At 35.2% G+C, this 12668-nt stretch overlaps 1 protein-coding gene across 2 annotated transcripts in view; it reads left to right on the top strand.

Moving 5' to 3' along the window:
- LOC136225472 (UDP-glucose:glycoprotein glucosyltransferase) overlaps nucleotides 1-12013 on the top strand; it is a 30247-nt gene extending 18234 nt beyond the window's left edge. Inside the window, exons 16-37 of one of the 2 annotated variants that reach the window (XM_066013494.1) lie at nucleotides 74-208; nucleotides 309-414; nucleotides 509-603; nucleotides 734-846; nucleotides 962-1172; nucleotides 1440-1508; nucleotides 1666-1808; nucleotides 3322-3423; nucleotides 4028-4175; nucleotides 5103-5159; nucleotides 5258-5388; nucleotides 5493-5581; nucleotides 5670-6022; nucleotides 6102-6206; nucleotides 6914-6978; nucleotides 9017-9119; nucleotides 9206-9364; nucleotides 9476-9616; nucleotides 9737-9780; nucleotides 10001-10115; nucleotides 11223-11375; nucleotides 11478-12013. In XM_066013494.1, the coding sequence (XP_065869566.1) occupies nucleotides 74-208; nucleotides 309-414; nucleotides 509-603; nucleotides 734-846; nucleotides 962-1172; nucleotides 1440-1508; nucleotides 1666-1808; nucleotides 3322-3423; nucleotides 4028-4175; nucleotides 5103-5159; nucleotides 5258-5388; nucleotides 5493-5581; nucleotides 5670-6022; nucleotides 6102-6206; nucleotides 6914-6978; nucleotides 9017-9119; nucleotides 9206-9364; nucleotides 9476-9616; nucleotides 9737-9780; nucleotides 10001-10115; nucleotides 11223-11375; nucleotides 11478-11657 (2817 nt within the window). In that variant the 3' untranslated portion in view covers nucleotides 11658-12013. The remainder of the gene's footprint in view (nucleotides 1-73; nucleotides 209-308; nucleotides 415-508; nucleotides 604-733; nucleotides 847-961; nucleotides 1173-1439; nucleotides 1509-1665; nucleotides 1809-3321; nucleotides 3424-4027; nucleotides 4176-5102; nucleotides 5160-5257; nucleotides 5389-5492; nucleotides 5582-5669; nucleotides 6023-6101; nucleotides 6207-6913; nucleotides 6979-9016; nucleotides 9120-9205; nucleotides 9365-9475; nucleotides 9617-9736; nucleotides 9781-10000; nucleotides 10116-11222; nucleotides 11376-11477) is intronic. The other variant, XM_066013495.1, reaches the window with a different exon arrangement.
- The last annotated feature ends 655 nt before the right edge of the window (nucleotides 12014-12668 follow it).

Consider the following 12668-nt stretch of genomic DNA (forward strand, 5'->3'; position numbering starts at 1 on the left):
CTGTTCTGTTTATCTCTTTTGTAGAAGACTTGTTTCTCTGCTGAGTAACAAATTTTTGTTATGCTCAACTCAGGAGGCGCTCATGAATGCCATGAATGATGAGCTCCCCAGAATACAAGAACAAGTTTACTATGGACACATAGATTCTCGAACTGATATATTGAACAAGTTTCTGTCTGAAAGCAGTATTAGCCGCTATAATCCTCAGGTAAAATTTTCCGGAGTTTTTTTTTATCAATTTTTTTTATGGTTGTTGATGATTTGTACATGAATTCTTTATAATACTTATCATTGATGTTTACAAGCAGATCATCGCTGAGGGCAAGGGCAAACCCAAGTTTACTTCCCTGAGTTCATCTCTTGTTGAAGGGAAATCAGCAATTCATGATATTGGCTACTTGCATTCTCCTGAAAGTAAGCAGAATTATTACAAGAACATTATATAATGCTGAGAATGTTTTATTATTTAACATGATTTTACTCACTTTTTTTGCATCCAACTTTGCAGCTAATGATGATTTGAAGCCTGTAACTCAACTTCTAGTTGTTGACATCACTTCAATGAAAGGGATAAAGTTACTTCATGAAGGAATCCACTATATGGTTATCCTCCATGCTTGAGATCCTAGATCTATTTATTAACCTTCTTATGTTATTGTTGTTTATTACTTTTTTTATTCATTGCCTTGTCCACCACCACTGATGTTCTTGGGATGTTTGCATTATGATGCAGTTACGTGGATCTAAAGTTGCTCGCTTGGGAGTTCTATTCAGCTCCAATCAAGATGCTCATTTACCTAGTCTCCTTTTCATGAAGGTTTTTGAGATTACCGTGCCATCATATAGGTTTGTAAAATTCTGTGAACTTTTTCTTGTTTATATTACAGATTCTGTTGACTGCACCTATCAAATATATGCTTGATTTTAACCATTTGGTTGCTTGCTTTATGGTGTCTTGCAGTCACAAGAAAAAAGTGCTGAACTTTTTGGAAAATCTGTGTTCATTCTATGAGCAAAATTATATCCTTGGCTCTTCTGTAGCTGTTGAAAGTGCTCAAGCATTTATAAACAAGGTCTATGAGCTCGCTGATGCAAATGAGTTATCACTGAATGCCTACAAATCTGCTCTTCCTGAATTTTCCACTGATACATTGAAAAAACATTTGGATGAGGTGCATTCTTTAACTTGCTGTTGTGCTGATGTTTGACTGCTTGTTGCAAACCCTTTTTTCCATTCATCTTGTATCTGTCATATTAATATATTTACTCTTATTAAAACACCACGCTATCATCTTTACTCTTCATGTTAATATTTTGTTTGTCTTTATTATTTTTATTTACTGGCTTGTCTAATTGACGGGTTAACTGCTGGCATTTTGCAATTGTAATCACTGATCATCCACAAGAGAATTGGTCTCTAACTGCTTGAACATATACAGGTTGCACACTTGTTGTACCGGCAACTAGGGCTTGAGACTGGTGTTAATGCAGTCATTACCAATGGAAGGGTGAGTCTTAATTATGCTCTGTAAAATAGTAGCATGTTGGTGGGACTAGTTTTACATTGCTTGTCGCACTATCATATTTCTAAATTCAATTCAACCGCCATGAGTAATTCTCTTTTACTTCTGTTCAAATCTAACATCATAATGTGACATTGCACAGGTGACTGTTCTGCGTGATGAGACCTTTTTGAGCCATGATTTGAATCTCCTGGAGTCTGTGGAATTCAAGCAACGAATAAAGCACATAGTGGAAATAATTGAAGAAGTCCAGTGGAATGACATAGACCCTGACTTGCAAACAAGGTATTTTTTGGTTTCCTTGTTGGTCATTTCTCTGTCTACCCTGAACATGAGGGCCCTGGATGCCTTTTTGTCTCTTTGCCTGTTCTCCTATACTGAAGTCGGTGGCTGAGGGGAGGGGGGGGGGGGGGGTGTTGTTGCAAATTTGGGGTTGTCAAATTTTGTAAGAAAACCAAATTGGGTGAAGAGAGTTGCTCTTGTAGCCATCTTGATCCTACAATTTGTAAGTCATGAAGGATACTATAGTTGAAATGCATCCATGACTACTTAATTTGATGGAACTTACTAGGTAAATTTATGCCTTCTTTGTTGGCAATCAGGGAATTATGGTAGCATTGATTAGGACAGATTTCATTGCACCAAAATTTTATGTGAAACCTACTTCAAGGAGAGTGGGTTTTTAGTATATTGAAGTTATTGCAATACTTTTTCTGAAGCATCATAACTGATAATGTTCTTCTCGCATTTATGTTGCTTATCTGCTAAACAGTTTCTCAGTTTGTCTTTTATCTTTCCTCTTCTTCTCACATATATGTTAGCATCTGCGAAACAGTTTCTCAATTTGTCTTTTATCTTTTATGTTCGTCTCAGTTGCTTCCATTTTTGTTGTTAGGATAAATGTTCACATAGCAAAATTGGCTCATCAGAATTCAAGTTTCTTGTTGCCTGGCACTTTTTTCTTTTGTTCTAGTACATCAAGTATACTTAGTTTAAGCCGATTCAAGGTTGATTTTTTTTTTTCCCTTTCTGCCTTCTTTGTTGGCAATCAGGGAATTATGGTAGCATTGATTAGGACAGATTTCATTGCACCAAAATTTTATGTGAAACCTACTTCAAGGAGAGTGGGTTTTTAGTATATTGAAGTTATTGCAATACTTATCTGAAGCATCATAACTGATAATGTTCTTCTCACATTTATGTTACTTATCTGCTAAACAGGTTCTCAGTTTGTCTTTTATCTTTCCTGTTCTTCTCACATTTATGTTAATCATCTGCGAAAGAGTTTCTCAATTTGTCTTTTATCTTTTCTGTTCTTCTCAGTTGCTTCCATTTTCGTTGTTAGGATAATGTTTCACATAGCAAAATTGGTTCATCAGAATCCAAGTTTCTTGTTGTCTTGACACCTTTTTCTTTTGTTCTAGTACATCAAGTATACTTAGTTAAGCCGATTCAAAGTTGGATTTTTTTTTCCCTTTCTGCTGTATTTGGCAGATAGAGGAGATGAGGTGTATAGGAAGTTGGCTAACTGGACAAGCTGACAAGGGTTTTGGTTGTTTCCTTTGTCCTAATTGCAAACAACTACTACTTCGTTTCGGGTCTCCTCTGTTCCATATCTTCTTGGTCTTTTATGTATTTCTGTATGTGATATCTCTTAATTCTAGACAAGAAAAGCTTTTAGTCTGTACGGAAGTTTAGTTGATGACAATTCTTCAGTTGACATTTTGTTGTTTTTTAACATCTTATCTTTTGATGTAACATGGGAAGTTTGTGCTATTTTTACTATTGTCATATGCAGCAACTTCGTTAGTGACATTATCATGTGTGTGTCATCTGCAATGGCAATGCGGGATAGAAGTTCTGAAAGTGCTCGCTTTGAGATATTGAGTGCAGAACATAGGTAATGGTTTGAAATCCCTCTCTTTCTTTTTGGGTTAGTTTGAGGTATCAACAATTGCAATGACAGTGGTCTACAAAGACCCAATATGAACATATTCTTTTCCTTGTTGTCATGTCAATTTTTATGTTTATGCATATTGTGAAAAGAAGACCTTGTTATGTCTGTTTTTCTTCTTCAGCTTTTGCATAATGCTAGTTACGGACTTCGCCCAATGTATTTTCCTTCTAGTCTAGATTTTTGTTTCGTTGGTCTCTTCTGAAGAATTCAACTGCTTTGTGATTTTACCATGTATATTACTGCAATGAGTTTGTTGATGCATCTATTTTTCCATTTACTACTGTGTTTGAATTAATATTTTTTTCATTACATTTATTAGAGGCAGAGATCAGCTAGAAGGATATAGATAATATGTTATTAAGCTGAAGTATTTGCATTATATGCTATCTTTCTAAATTTTGCTCAGGTGAAATGTTGTGCTGATCTTTTTGGTATGTTCATAATTATTTGTCTACTGTGCGTGTTTTACTGATTTTGGGATCTCTTGTTGACGACTTTCAGTTATTTCTTGCTCTTATATCTCATCTTTTTTTCTATTTTGTTGCAGTGCTGTTATCATAGAAAATGAGAATGCTAGTGTACACATTGATGCTGTAATTGATCCTTTAAGTCCAACCGGTCAGAAGGTGGCTTCATTGCTTAGAGTTCTAAGGCAATATGTTCAACCAAGCATGCGAATTGTACTAAACCCTATGGTGAGGCAAAATTTTCAGTATCGTAGTTTTTTTTCTTTCCTGTGCCTCTCCTTTGTTGGCTTTACTGATTTAACTCTGGCAGGGTGATTAGGATCCTTATTAAATTATTAAAAGCATTTTCAATCTTTGGATTCAGTTGTTCTTCTAGAATTTGCGGATCAAGAGAATCTTTCTCGAATAAGAATCTATGCATGTCTGCTTTGCGATATGAATATTATCAAGCCCAATAACAAATCCACCTGATTGAAAAGACTGGATTTGTTATGTCTTGTTTATATTTGGTACCCAATGAAGTGGGGGGGAAACCTTTATCTTTTCCAAACAAGATAGTAAACTGATTGCCTTTAATGGTTCATTTTATTGCAGAGGAAGTTGTCCCCTTGCTTGTCTGATGACTGATGCTGAGTGACAAGGGAATTGTCTTTCTTGATTGCCTTTAAAAAGCAGTCAATTCATTAAAATGTTAGGAATATAACTGTCTGTGCATTCTTTATTATTTTTATTAATTTTTTAACACCTTGAACTTAGATGGTCCATATTAGAACCATATCTTCGCGGAATTAGCACTGTGAACTGACACTTTTTTTTCACTTGATGCTTGGATCACTTAGAATTCTTTGCAGCTCTTGTGCTTTAAAAAGAATATTTTCTTCATAGTTTTGTACATTAGTAAGACTTCTTTGAATGTTGTGATTGGTTGAATTTGTGATGAAAGATGTGTCATGTATTGTCATTTACTTATATTTTACAAAGATCATAGCCTGGATGAATTTCATGTGTCTAGGCTGCTACCTTAACACTAAACTGTCTGCATCACATGGGCATATTCAATCGAGTTGTATATTCTTCAGTTATGTGTTTTCATGAATTTCTTGAATGGATTCTTCGTTGCGCTGAGGAACTAACAAGTTCACAATTTTATTGCAGAGTTCTCTTGTTGATCTTCCTCTGAAGAATTTCTACAGATATGTAGTACCAGCCATGGTATATATCTAACCTACAAAGCATTGTTTTCTATAATTTAGACAACACTACTTTTGTGTTTTCATGACTGATATCCTAGTTATGCTATTGCTTTCCAGGATGACTTCAGTAGTACAGATTACTCTGTTGCTGGCCCTAAGGCTTTTTTTGCAAATATGCCACTGTCAAAAACCCTTACTATGAATCTCGATGTTCCCGAGCCATGGCTTATTGAGCCTGTTGTTGCTGTGTATGTTTCATAATCAGACTTGTTCTGGCTATTTTTAAATAGTCAATGTTTGTTGGTTGAAGTAACAATAAGTTTTTATATTTTGCTGTTGCCATATGTTTCAGCCATGACCTGGATAACATTTTGCTTGAGAACTTGGGAGATACGAGAACATTGCAAGCAGTTTTTGAACTTGAAGCTCTTGTGCTTACTGGTGAGTTTCTGTTCCATCTAACTGTAGTGTAATTGATGGAGAAACAAGTCATATTCCACTTTTCTCATGAAGATACCTTTTAATTCAGGCCATTGTTCTGAGAAAGATCACGATCCTCCTCGTGGTCTTCAGCTGATTCTTGGAACTAAAAGTACCCCCCACTTAGTTGATACCATTGTCATGGCCAATCTGGGTTATTGGCAAATGAAAGTCTCTCCTGGAGTATGGTATCTTCAACTTGCTCCTGGTCGCAGCTCTGAGCTTTATGTTCTGAAGGAAGATGGTGCTGAAAGTCTTGAGAAGCTTTTGTCAAAACGTATTACTATATATGATTTGCGGGGAAAAGTAGTTCATTTGGAAGTTGCAAAGAAAAAGGGCAAGGAACATGAGAAATTGCTGATTTCTAGCGATGATAGTAACCATTCAGATGGGAAAAAGAAAGTGAGTTATTATTATTGGCTGATAAAGGTGGTCTTGCATTTGAGTTTAGGATATGTAGACTTGCAATAATCCGCCTTAGTTTATACAGGGAGCTCCTAGTAGCTGGAACTCTAATCTTCTGAAATGGGCTTCGGGTTTTATTGGTGGGAGTGCACAAGCCAAGAAGGATGGGAACAATTTAGTGGTGAGCTATACTTCTCAATTTTCATGCATTTTTTGTTTTATATTTCTATAGTCCATCATCTTCATGCAACTATGTATCTGTTTCTCTCTTGAATATTATGCTTTAGTTTTGCCTTTTCTTGTTAGAAATCACAATATTGGCACGCTAAGTGAATGATTGGTGAATGATATACAGTATACTTGTAATGAAACTGTTTGGCATTTGTCATCATCTTTGTGATTTAGCAGTTCTTAGTTGGTATGCACTTGATTTCTCTGCCGTGCATTTAGAACAACGACGAGTTTGACATTTCACCAGAAGTGTGAAATTTACGTATTTGTCTATTATGTCTCTTGGATATTTTTGTTATTCTTCAAGACAATTTGCCTTCAGTTATGTGAACGTTCTTAAGTTCTCATTTGAGCAATAGAAAATTATGGCAAGAGGACGAGCCTTGGCACAACGGTAAACGTTGTTGTCGTGTGACCAAGAGGTCACGGGTTCGAGTCTTAGGAGCGGCCTCTTGCCAAATAAATTGGCAGTGGAAGGCTTGCCCCCAGTACACCCTTGTGGTGGGACCCCTCCCCGGACCCTCGCTCAGCGGGGACGCGTAGTGCGACCGGGCCGCCCTTTTTTTATTGTTTTCTGGGATTGGCTATCAAATTCTTATTTATTTGCTTTAGCTGCTATTCTTTAGATTACTGCTTAATTTGACATTTCACCCTCAGGAGCATGGGAAGGGTGGCCGTCAAGGAACTCCTATTAATATATTTTCTATTGCTTCTGGACATCTGTAAGTGTTCCTTATTTTTTTCCTGAATTATTTACCTTTAAATTTTGAAACTTGTACTTTACTTGAAAGTAAGAACTTAGAAACCAGAATGAGCTAAGCATGGAACTATTTAGCGGCCTAGTAAACTTTTTTAAACTTGTGGAACTTTGGAACCTCCTTTCTGAAACATCCAAACTTCATGTTGTACTTCAAAAAACTCGCATGAGGGTTTACACAAAGGCCCACGTATTGGTCATCTCAAACAATGTTAGCCTACTGATCAAGTATTTCCCAAACGTAAAGTATTCATTGTATTTCATGTTATAGTTGCCAAATTCATGTGTAAGATGTCTCTGACTTATCTGTATAAGTTGTTGTATGTTTTAGCAGAACACAAGTAACAGCATTGATGTTTCGTTGTCTTTTTAGTTGTTTTTGTTCAGATCTGCTAGTATTCTGTATATTATCTCCTGCAAATCTCGTATAAACCTCATTACATACTTTTTAATAATCTCTAAATGCTTACCTCCAAACTAAAAGCATATACATGTTCTAGTTTTCAGATATTTATTTGTGGTATTCTTTTGTAACAAACTTGAATCTGTCTATAACAAGCATTCAAGTAAATTAAAATTTGTCAAATAATAAAATAGGTACTTATTGAATCTTTCAATTGCATTTTCAGTTAGTATTATTGTTTATTATTAAATTTTTGACTTACCGTCTATTGTAACCAGTTGGTCCAGTTCTCTCTATTATTTTTTCAGAGCCATTTCCAGTTCCGTTATTTAAAACAGTGGCTTTCACTATTGCGCTGTATTGCTTTTAGGTTGCTATTACTCTACGGTGTATTCTAGGTGTCATGGAACCAATTGAACTAAAAACTTAAAGTTAATAGTTAAAGGCGCAATTCATATTAATATCTGACACACCCCTGTAAATGCTCACTAGGAGCGTGCACATTAACAAATGGGGGTTGCTAGGAATCAAAACCTTGATCGCTTGCTCTGATACCATGTCATAGGACAAATTGAACTAAAATTTTGAGCTAGTAGTTGAAGGCCCAATTGATATTAATATCTGACACACTCCGCACGTGAATGCCAATTGGGCTTGAAGCGTGTACAAGGCAGGCCCATACTACCATGCCCTGCAATTAAATCACCAAATAAGGTTGTCAGGAATCGAAGCCTTGATCACTTGGTCAAAGAGACTTTGATACCATGTCATGGAACCAATTGAACTAAAAGCTTAAACTAGTAATTATTGAGAATGAATTAAGATTATTAGATCTTTCAATTGGGCTTACTACATTTGAACTAAGGCTTAGTTGTTTAAGTGATTAGAAATAGAGATAGAGATGAAGACGGCGTGTGAAACTTCTAAGCTCCTATCTCATGTTAATTTTATCTGCGGAATGGAAATTGGAAGAGGAAAATGTAGTCGTCCACTTCCAGTCTTCAACTTCATGAACTTGGAAATATTTAGTGTCCCACAGTGATTGTTTTGTAGCACTTGGTTTTGCAGTTTACCTCCTTTCATAATGACTTGTTTTTGCCCCTTTTCTGTGCCATTAACAAAATTGAGATGGCCATTAAAAGAAATGGTTTGTCATACTTTTCGTTACATTTTCAGTACTTCAGTTTGATCTTATGAAAATAATAGTTGCTTCTTTTAAGTTGCTGCAACAAAGGCTACTTGGTGCTCCGTAGTGTGCAGGAGGCAATTGTTTGAACTCCTAGGCATGTGATGTTATCCAGATAGTGGCAAACCAACGATAGAAGATAATTTATGAGATAAAAATGAGTACAAATAGTTTTCTGTTTCATAATGTCGCATAAACTTGCATGACAGCATGGTTTTGATTCTATTTGCCCATCTCTATGTTGAGGTTTTTTATTTATTTTTTCATGTTATATTGAAAATTCATTCAAATCAAAACACATTTGATTGAAGAAATTTGCGAGAGTTCTCTGAACCGTCTTTTTCGTTGCTTCAGCCATGTGATAATACATCCTAAACATATTGTAACGATTACTTGTCTTTTGGACCTTGACAGTTACGAAAGATTCCTCAAAATCATGATATTAACTGTCTTGAAGAACACCAGACGCCCAGTGAAATTTTGGTTTATAAAGAACTATCTCTCCCCACAATTTAAGGTTTTTTCCATTTTATGTGTTCTGATCATTTATTTTCTTTAGTTAAATAGATTGGCTAACCTTTTTTTCTTTTTTGGCTTGTACAGGATGTGATTCCTCATATGGCACAAGAATATGGTTTTGAATATGAACTAATCACCTATAAATGGCCTTCTTGGTTGCACAAGCAGAAAGAGAAACAGCGAATAATTTGGGCATACAAAATTTTATTCCTTGATGTTATCTTTCCTCTATCTTTGGAGAAGGTATTGGCAGTTAATTCTTTCTTTTATTTACTACTATGTCAATTATTTCACTTTTCCTGACTTTACATTTGTCAGACAAGTGCCTAAGATACATTTTTCATCCCTGCACAGGTGATATTTGTTGATGCAGATCAGGTTGTTCGTGCAGACATGGGAGAGCTTTATGACATGGATCTAAAAGGAAGACCTCTTGCATATACACCATTTTGCGACAACAACAGAGAAATGGATGGATATCGGTTTTGGAGACAAGTACAATACTTTTGTATTGATTTAAAAATTAATATCTTTTGTTTGCATAATTTAGCCTTAGTTCACAATTGAAGTCTGCTTGAATGTTAACTGCTCATATTTACTTGTTTATTGGGACAGGGTTTCTGGAAAGAACATCTACGTGGGAGGCCATATCATATAAGGTATGCAGTCATTTTCAAATCTTTGATGAATGTATTATTTATATCATTAGCACATCCATTCTTTTTAATCTTTTCTGCCCAGAAAAGGGCTTGACATCATATAAGGTATGCAGTCATTTTCAAATCTTTGATGAATGTATTATTTATATCATTAGCACATCCATTCTTTTTAATATTTTCTGCCCAGAAAAGGGCTTGACATATGCCTCATCCGATGCAGTGCTTTATATGTTGTCGATTTGGTGAAATTCCGGGAAACTGCAGCTGGAGATAATCTAAGAGTGTTTTATGAAACTCTTAGCAAAGATCCAAATAGTCTATCCAATTTGGATCAGGTGAGATAAGATTTCTTTCTTTTTTCGTATTTAGTTTGTGTTTAGTACTTGGCATCCCATTTCTAGTTAGATTTATTTACTTTATTATCGCATAAATATAAAAGAGGATGTTTTTTATTCATCTAAATATTCAATGGACGGTATAGGGTGTGACTGAGTAAGATCATAGAGGTTCCTTTTAAGGATGAGTGAGAGCAACTAATTTGTCTGACTAGTTAGAAGTAAGGTTTAGTTTAATCAATATCACGTCTCTGAATTCCTTGCAGTGTGGTTTCTGTAGGATTTCTTGTACATTTTTCCAAGAATTTTTTTAATAGATCCAGTTTTACTTTTGTTGACTATTTAGAGAAGGTTCGGTTCCTCTTTTTTATCTTTGTTTCACTTCGTTCATTGGATATATGAAAAGTTCATGTAAAGCTTTTAAATACTTGCATTTTGGTATTCAGATATCTGCTCATGTGACTGCTTGAAAGTCCAAAACCTTACTCGGTTGCATTGCCAAGGTTATGTTATGGCAGTTAACTATCAGGACCTTTGGCTTTCTGTATTAGGCGGAATGATATTCATGTTCCTATACCAGTTTCTTGTGGCTTGTTTGAATACTTGTTGGGTGTATAACATTTGGTGATAACTTGTATGGGTACATGGTCATTAAACTCAACAAGTTTAAGCTTGGGTTGTCAGATGCTCTAGTGCGGTAATGAAGTGCACTGTTGGTTTCTCTTTGTTGTTTATATTGCCTCTTCAATTGTGTTAGAGATAATAAAAACTATTTTTGGAATCTTAAATGGTTAATGACATGGTATTAAGGTACCTAGACCAAGAGGTCTAGAGTTTTAAGGCTGTCAGAGCCTCATTTACTAATTATTTTTAAGCACAATGTAAAGTTGATTTATGTGTGCTTCTTGTTCACGCTTCAAGCCCAATCTGCATTTGCATGCAGAGGTGTGTTGGAGATAATAAAATCTATTCTTGGAACCTTACTATATTAGCTTAAGCTTTTGGGTTGGATTGTCCCTTGACAACTAGAAGCTACATAGCCTCAAATGCTGTACGAGTCTATACAGGTGTTCGTATTGCTATCAATTTAACTGTTTTTGTTTTCAGGATCTTCCAAACTATGCTCAACATACGGTGCCCATTTTTTCACTTCCACAAGAGTGGCTATGGTGTGAATCATGGTGCGGTAACGCCACAAAATCTAAGGCAAAAACTATTGATCTTTGCAATAATCCAATGACAAAGGAACCCAAACTTCAGGTGAGTGTTCCGTTCCGACAATTAGACCTCCATAGTGATAATGCTTTTCTTTATTATTCTTTTACTCAAAAAGCTCTTCTTTTTCATTTTTGCTTCTGGCAGGGTGCAAGAAGAATAGTTTCTGAATGGGTGGATTTTGACTCGGAGGCAAGACATTTCACAGCGAAAATCTTAGGAGAGGAAGTAGATCCTCAAGAATTTATTGCATCTCCAACTCAATCACAGAGTTCTGCAACTGGAAGCTCCCAGAAGGAAGACGCCGAAGCCATGGCTGAATTGTGAATGAAACATACACGAGCAACTTCAGCTTAAATTTGTTACAACGATCTTTTAACCAAATCCAGCTTCGGTTAAAATTTTACTATCAAAGGTTGCTGGAAAATTCGGTTCCACATATTCCTGCAAGATAGCTGCGTAAGTTGAGCTAGTTCTTGAGATAATACTGCGGCTTAAAGTCAGTAATGAAAACATTAGGAATATATATAATACTTAGACGACTACTCGTAGAACTGAAATAACATATCAAGGACCACGGTCCGGTCATCTTGAAAATGGATAAATTAAGTGGAAAACTAAGAAATTTTGTTGTATAATATCCAAATTGCGATAATAAAAGGCAAATAGTGAATGATTGATTCTCTTTTTTGTTAAGCAGTTCGCAGCAAGTATTCTTCATAGTATTTGCAGTTACTAGTTGCTCTATATATTGAATCTCATTTGCATTCATATTTTTATTTAGCCTGAAATTCTACAATTTCAGTGAAGAAATTTGATTTGTCACATAAATAAATTGTAACAAAACGATTTGAATCATAATAGTTTTATTTTTATTTTTCTACATTTTTTTGTATGAATTTTTTTTTATTGACTCGCGTGAAACCTCATTTATGCAACTGTTTTCCTTTTTACAGTATTGTAATATTGAAGTTCTGCATTGCTATTTTATTTGCATGAGAGTTGAATTTTAGAATTTATAATAAACATGATAGAACACAGAAGGTTTAAAATGATGTGAAAAACGCTCTTTGTAGTCATTTTATTGCTCTTTGTAGTCTATTTTCTTCCAATTTAATGTAAAATGCTACTTTTCAGGTGTAAAAGGCAAATAGGAGATCACTAACTAAACATCAAAAACTCTCATTTTTTGAAGTGAAAAGGCAAACAAATGAAAATGAGCAACCAAACAACCTTTTAATCTACACTTCTTAAAAATGTTAGGGTCAAATTTAATTATTATTCCTTTTATCTATTTAACTTTTCATCTATTTCTTCTCTCATTCAATACAATTTTTA

Source organism: Euphorbia lathyris, chromosome 4 (genome assembly GCF_963576675.1).
Source record: "Euphorbia lathyris chromosome 4, ddEupLath1.1, whole genome shotgun sequence".
Classification (NCBI taxonomy): domain Eukaryota; kingdom Viridiplantae; phylum Streptophyta; class Magnoliopsida; order Malpighiales; family Euphorbiaceae; genus Euphorbia; species Euphorbia lathyris.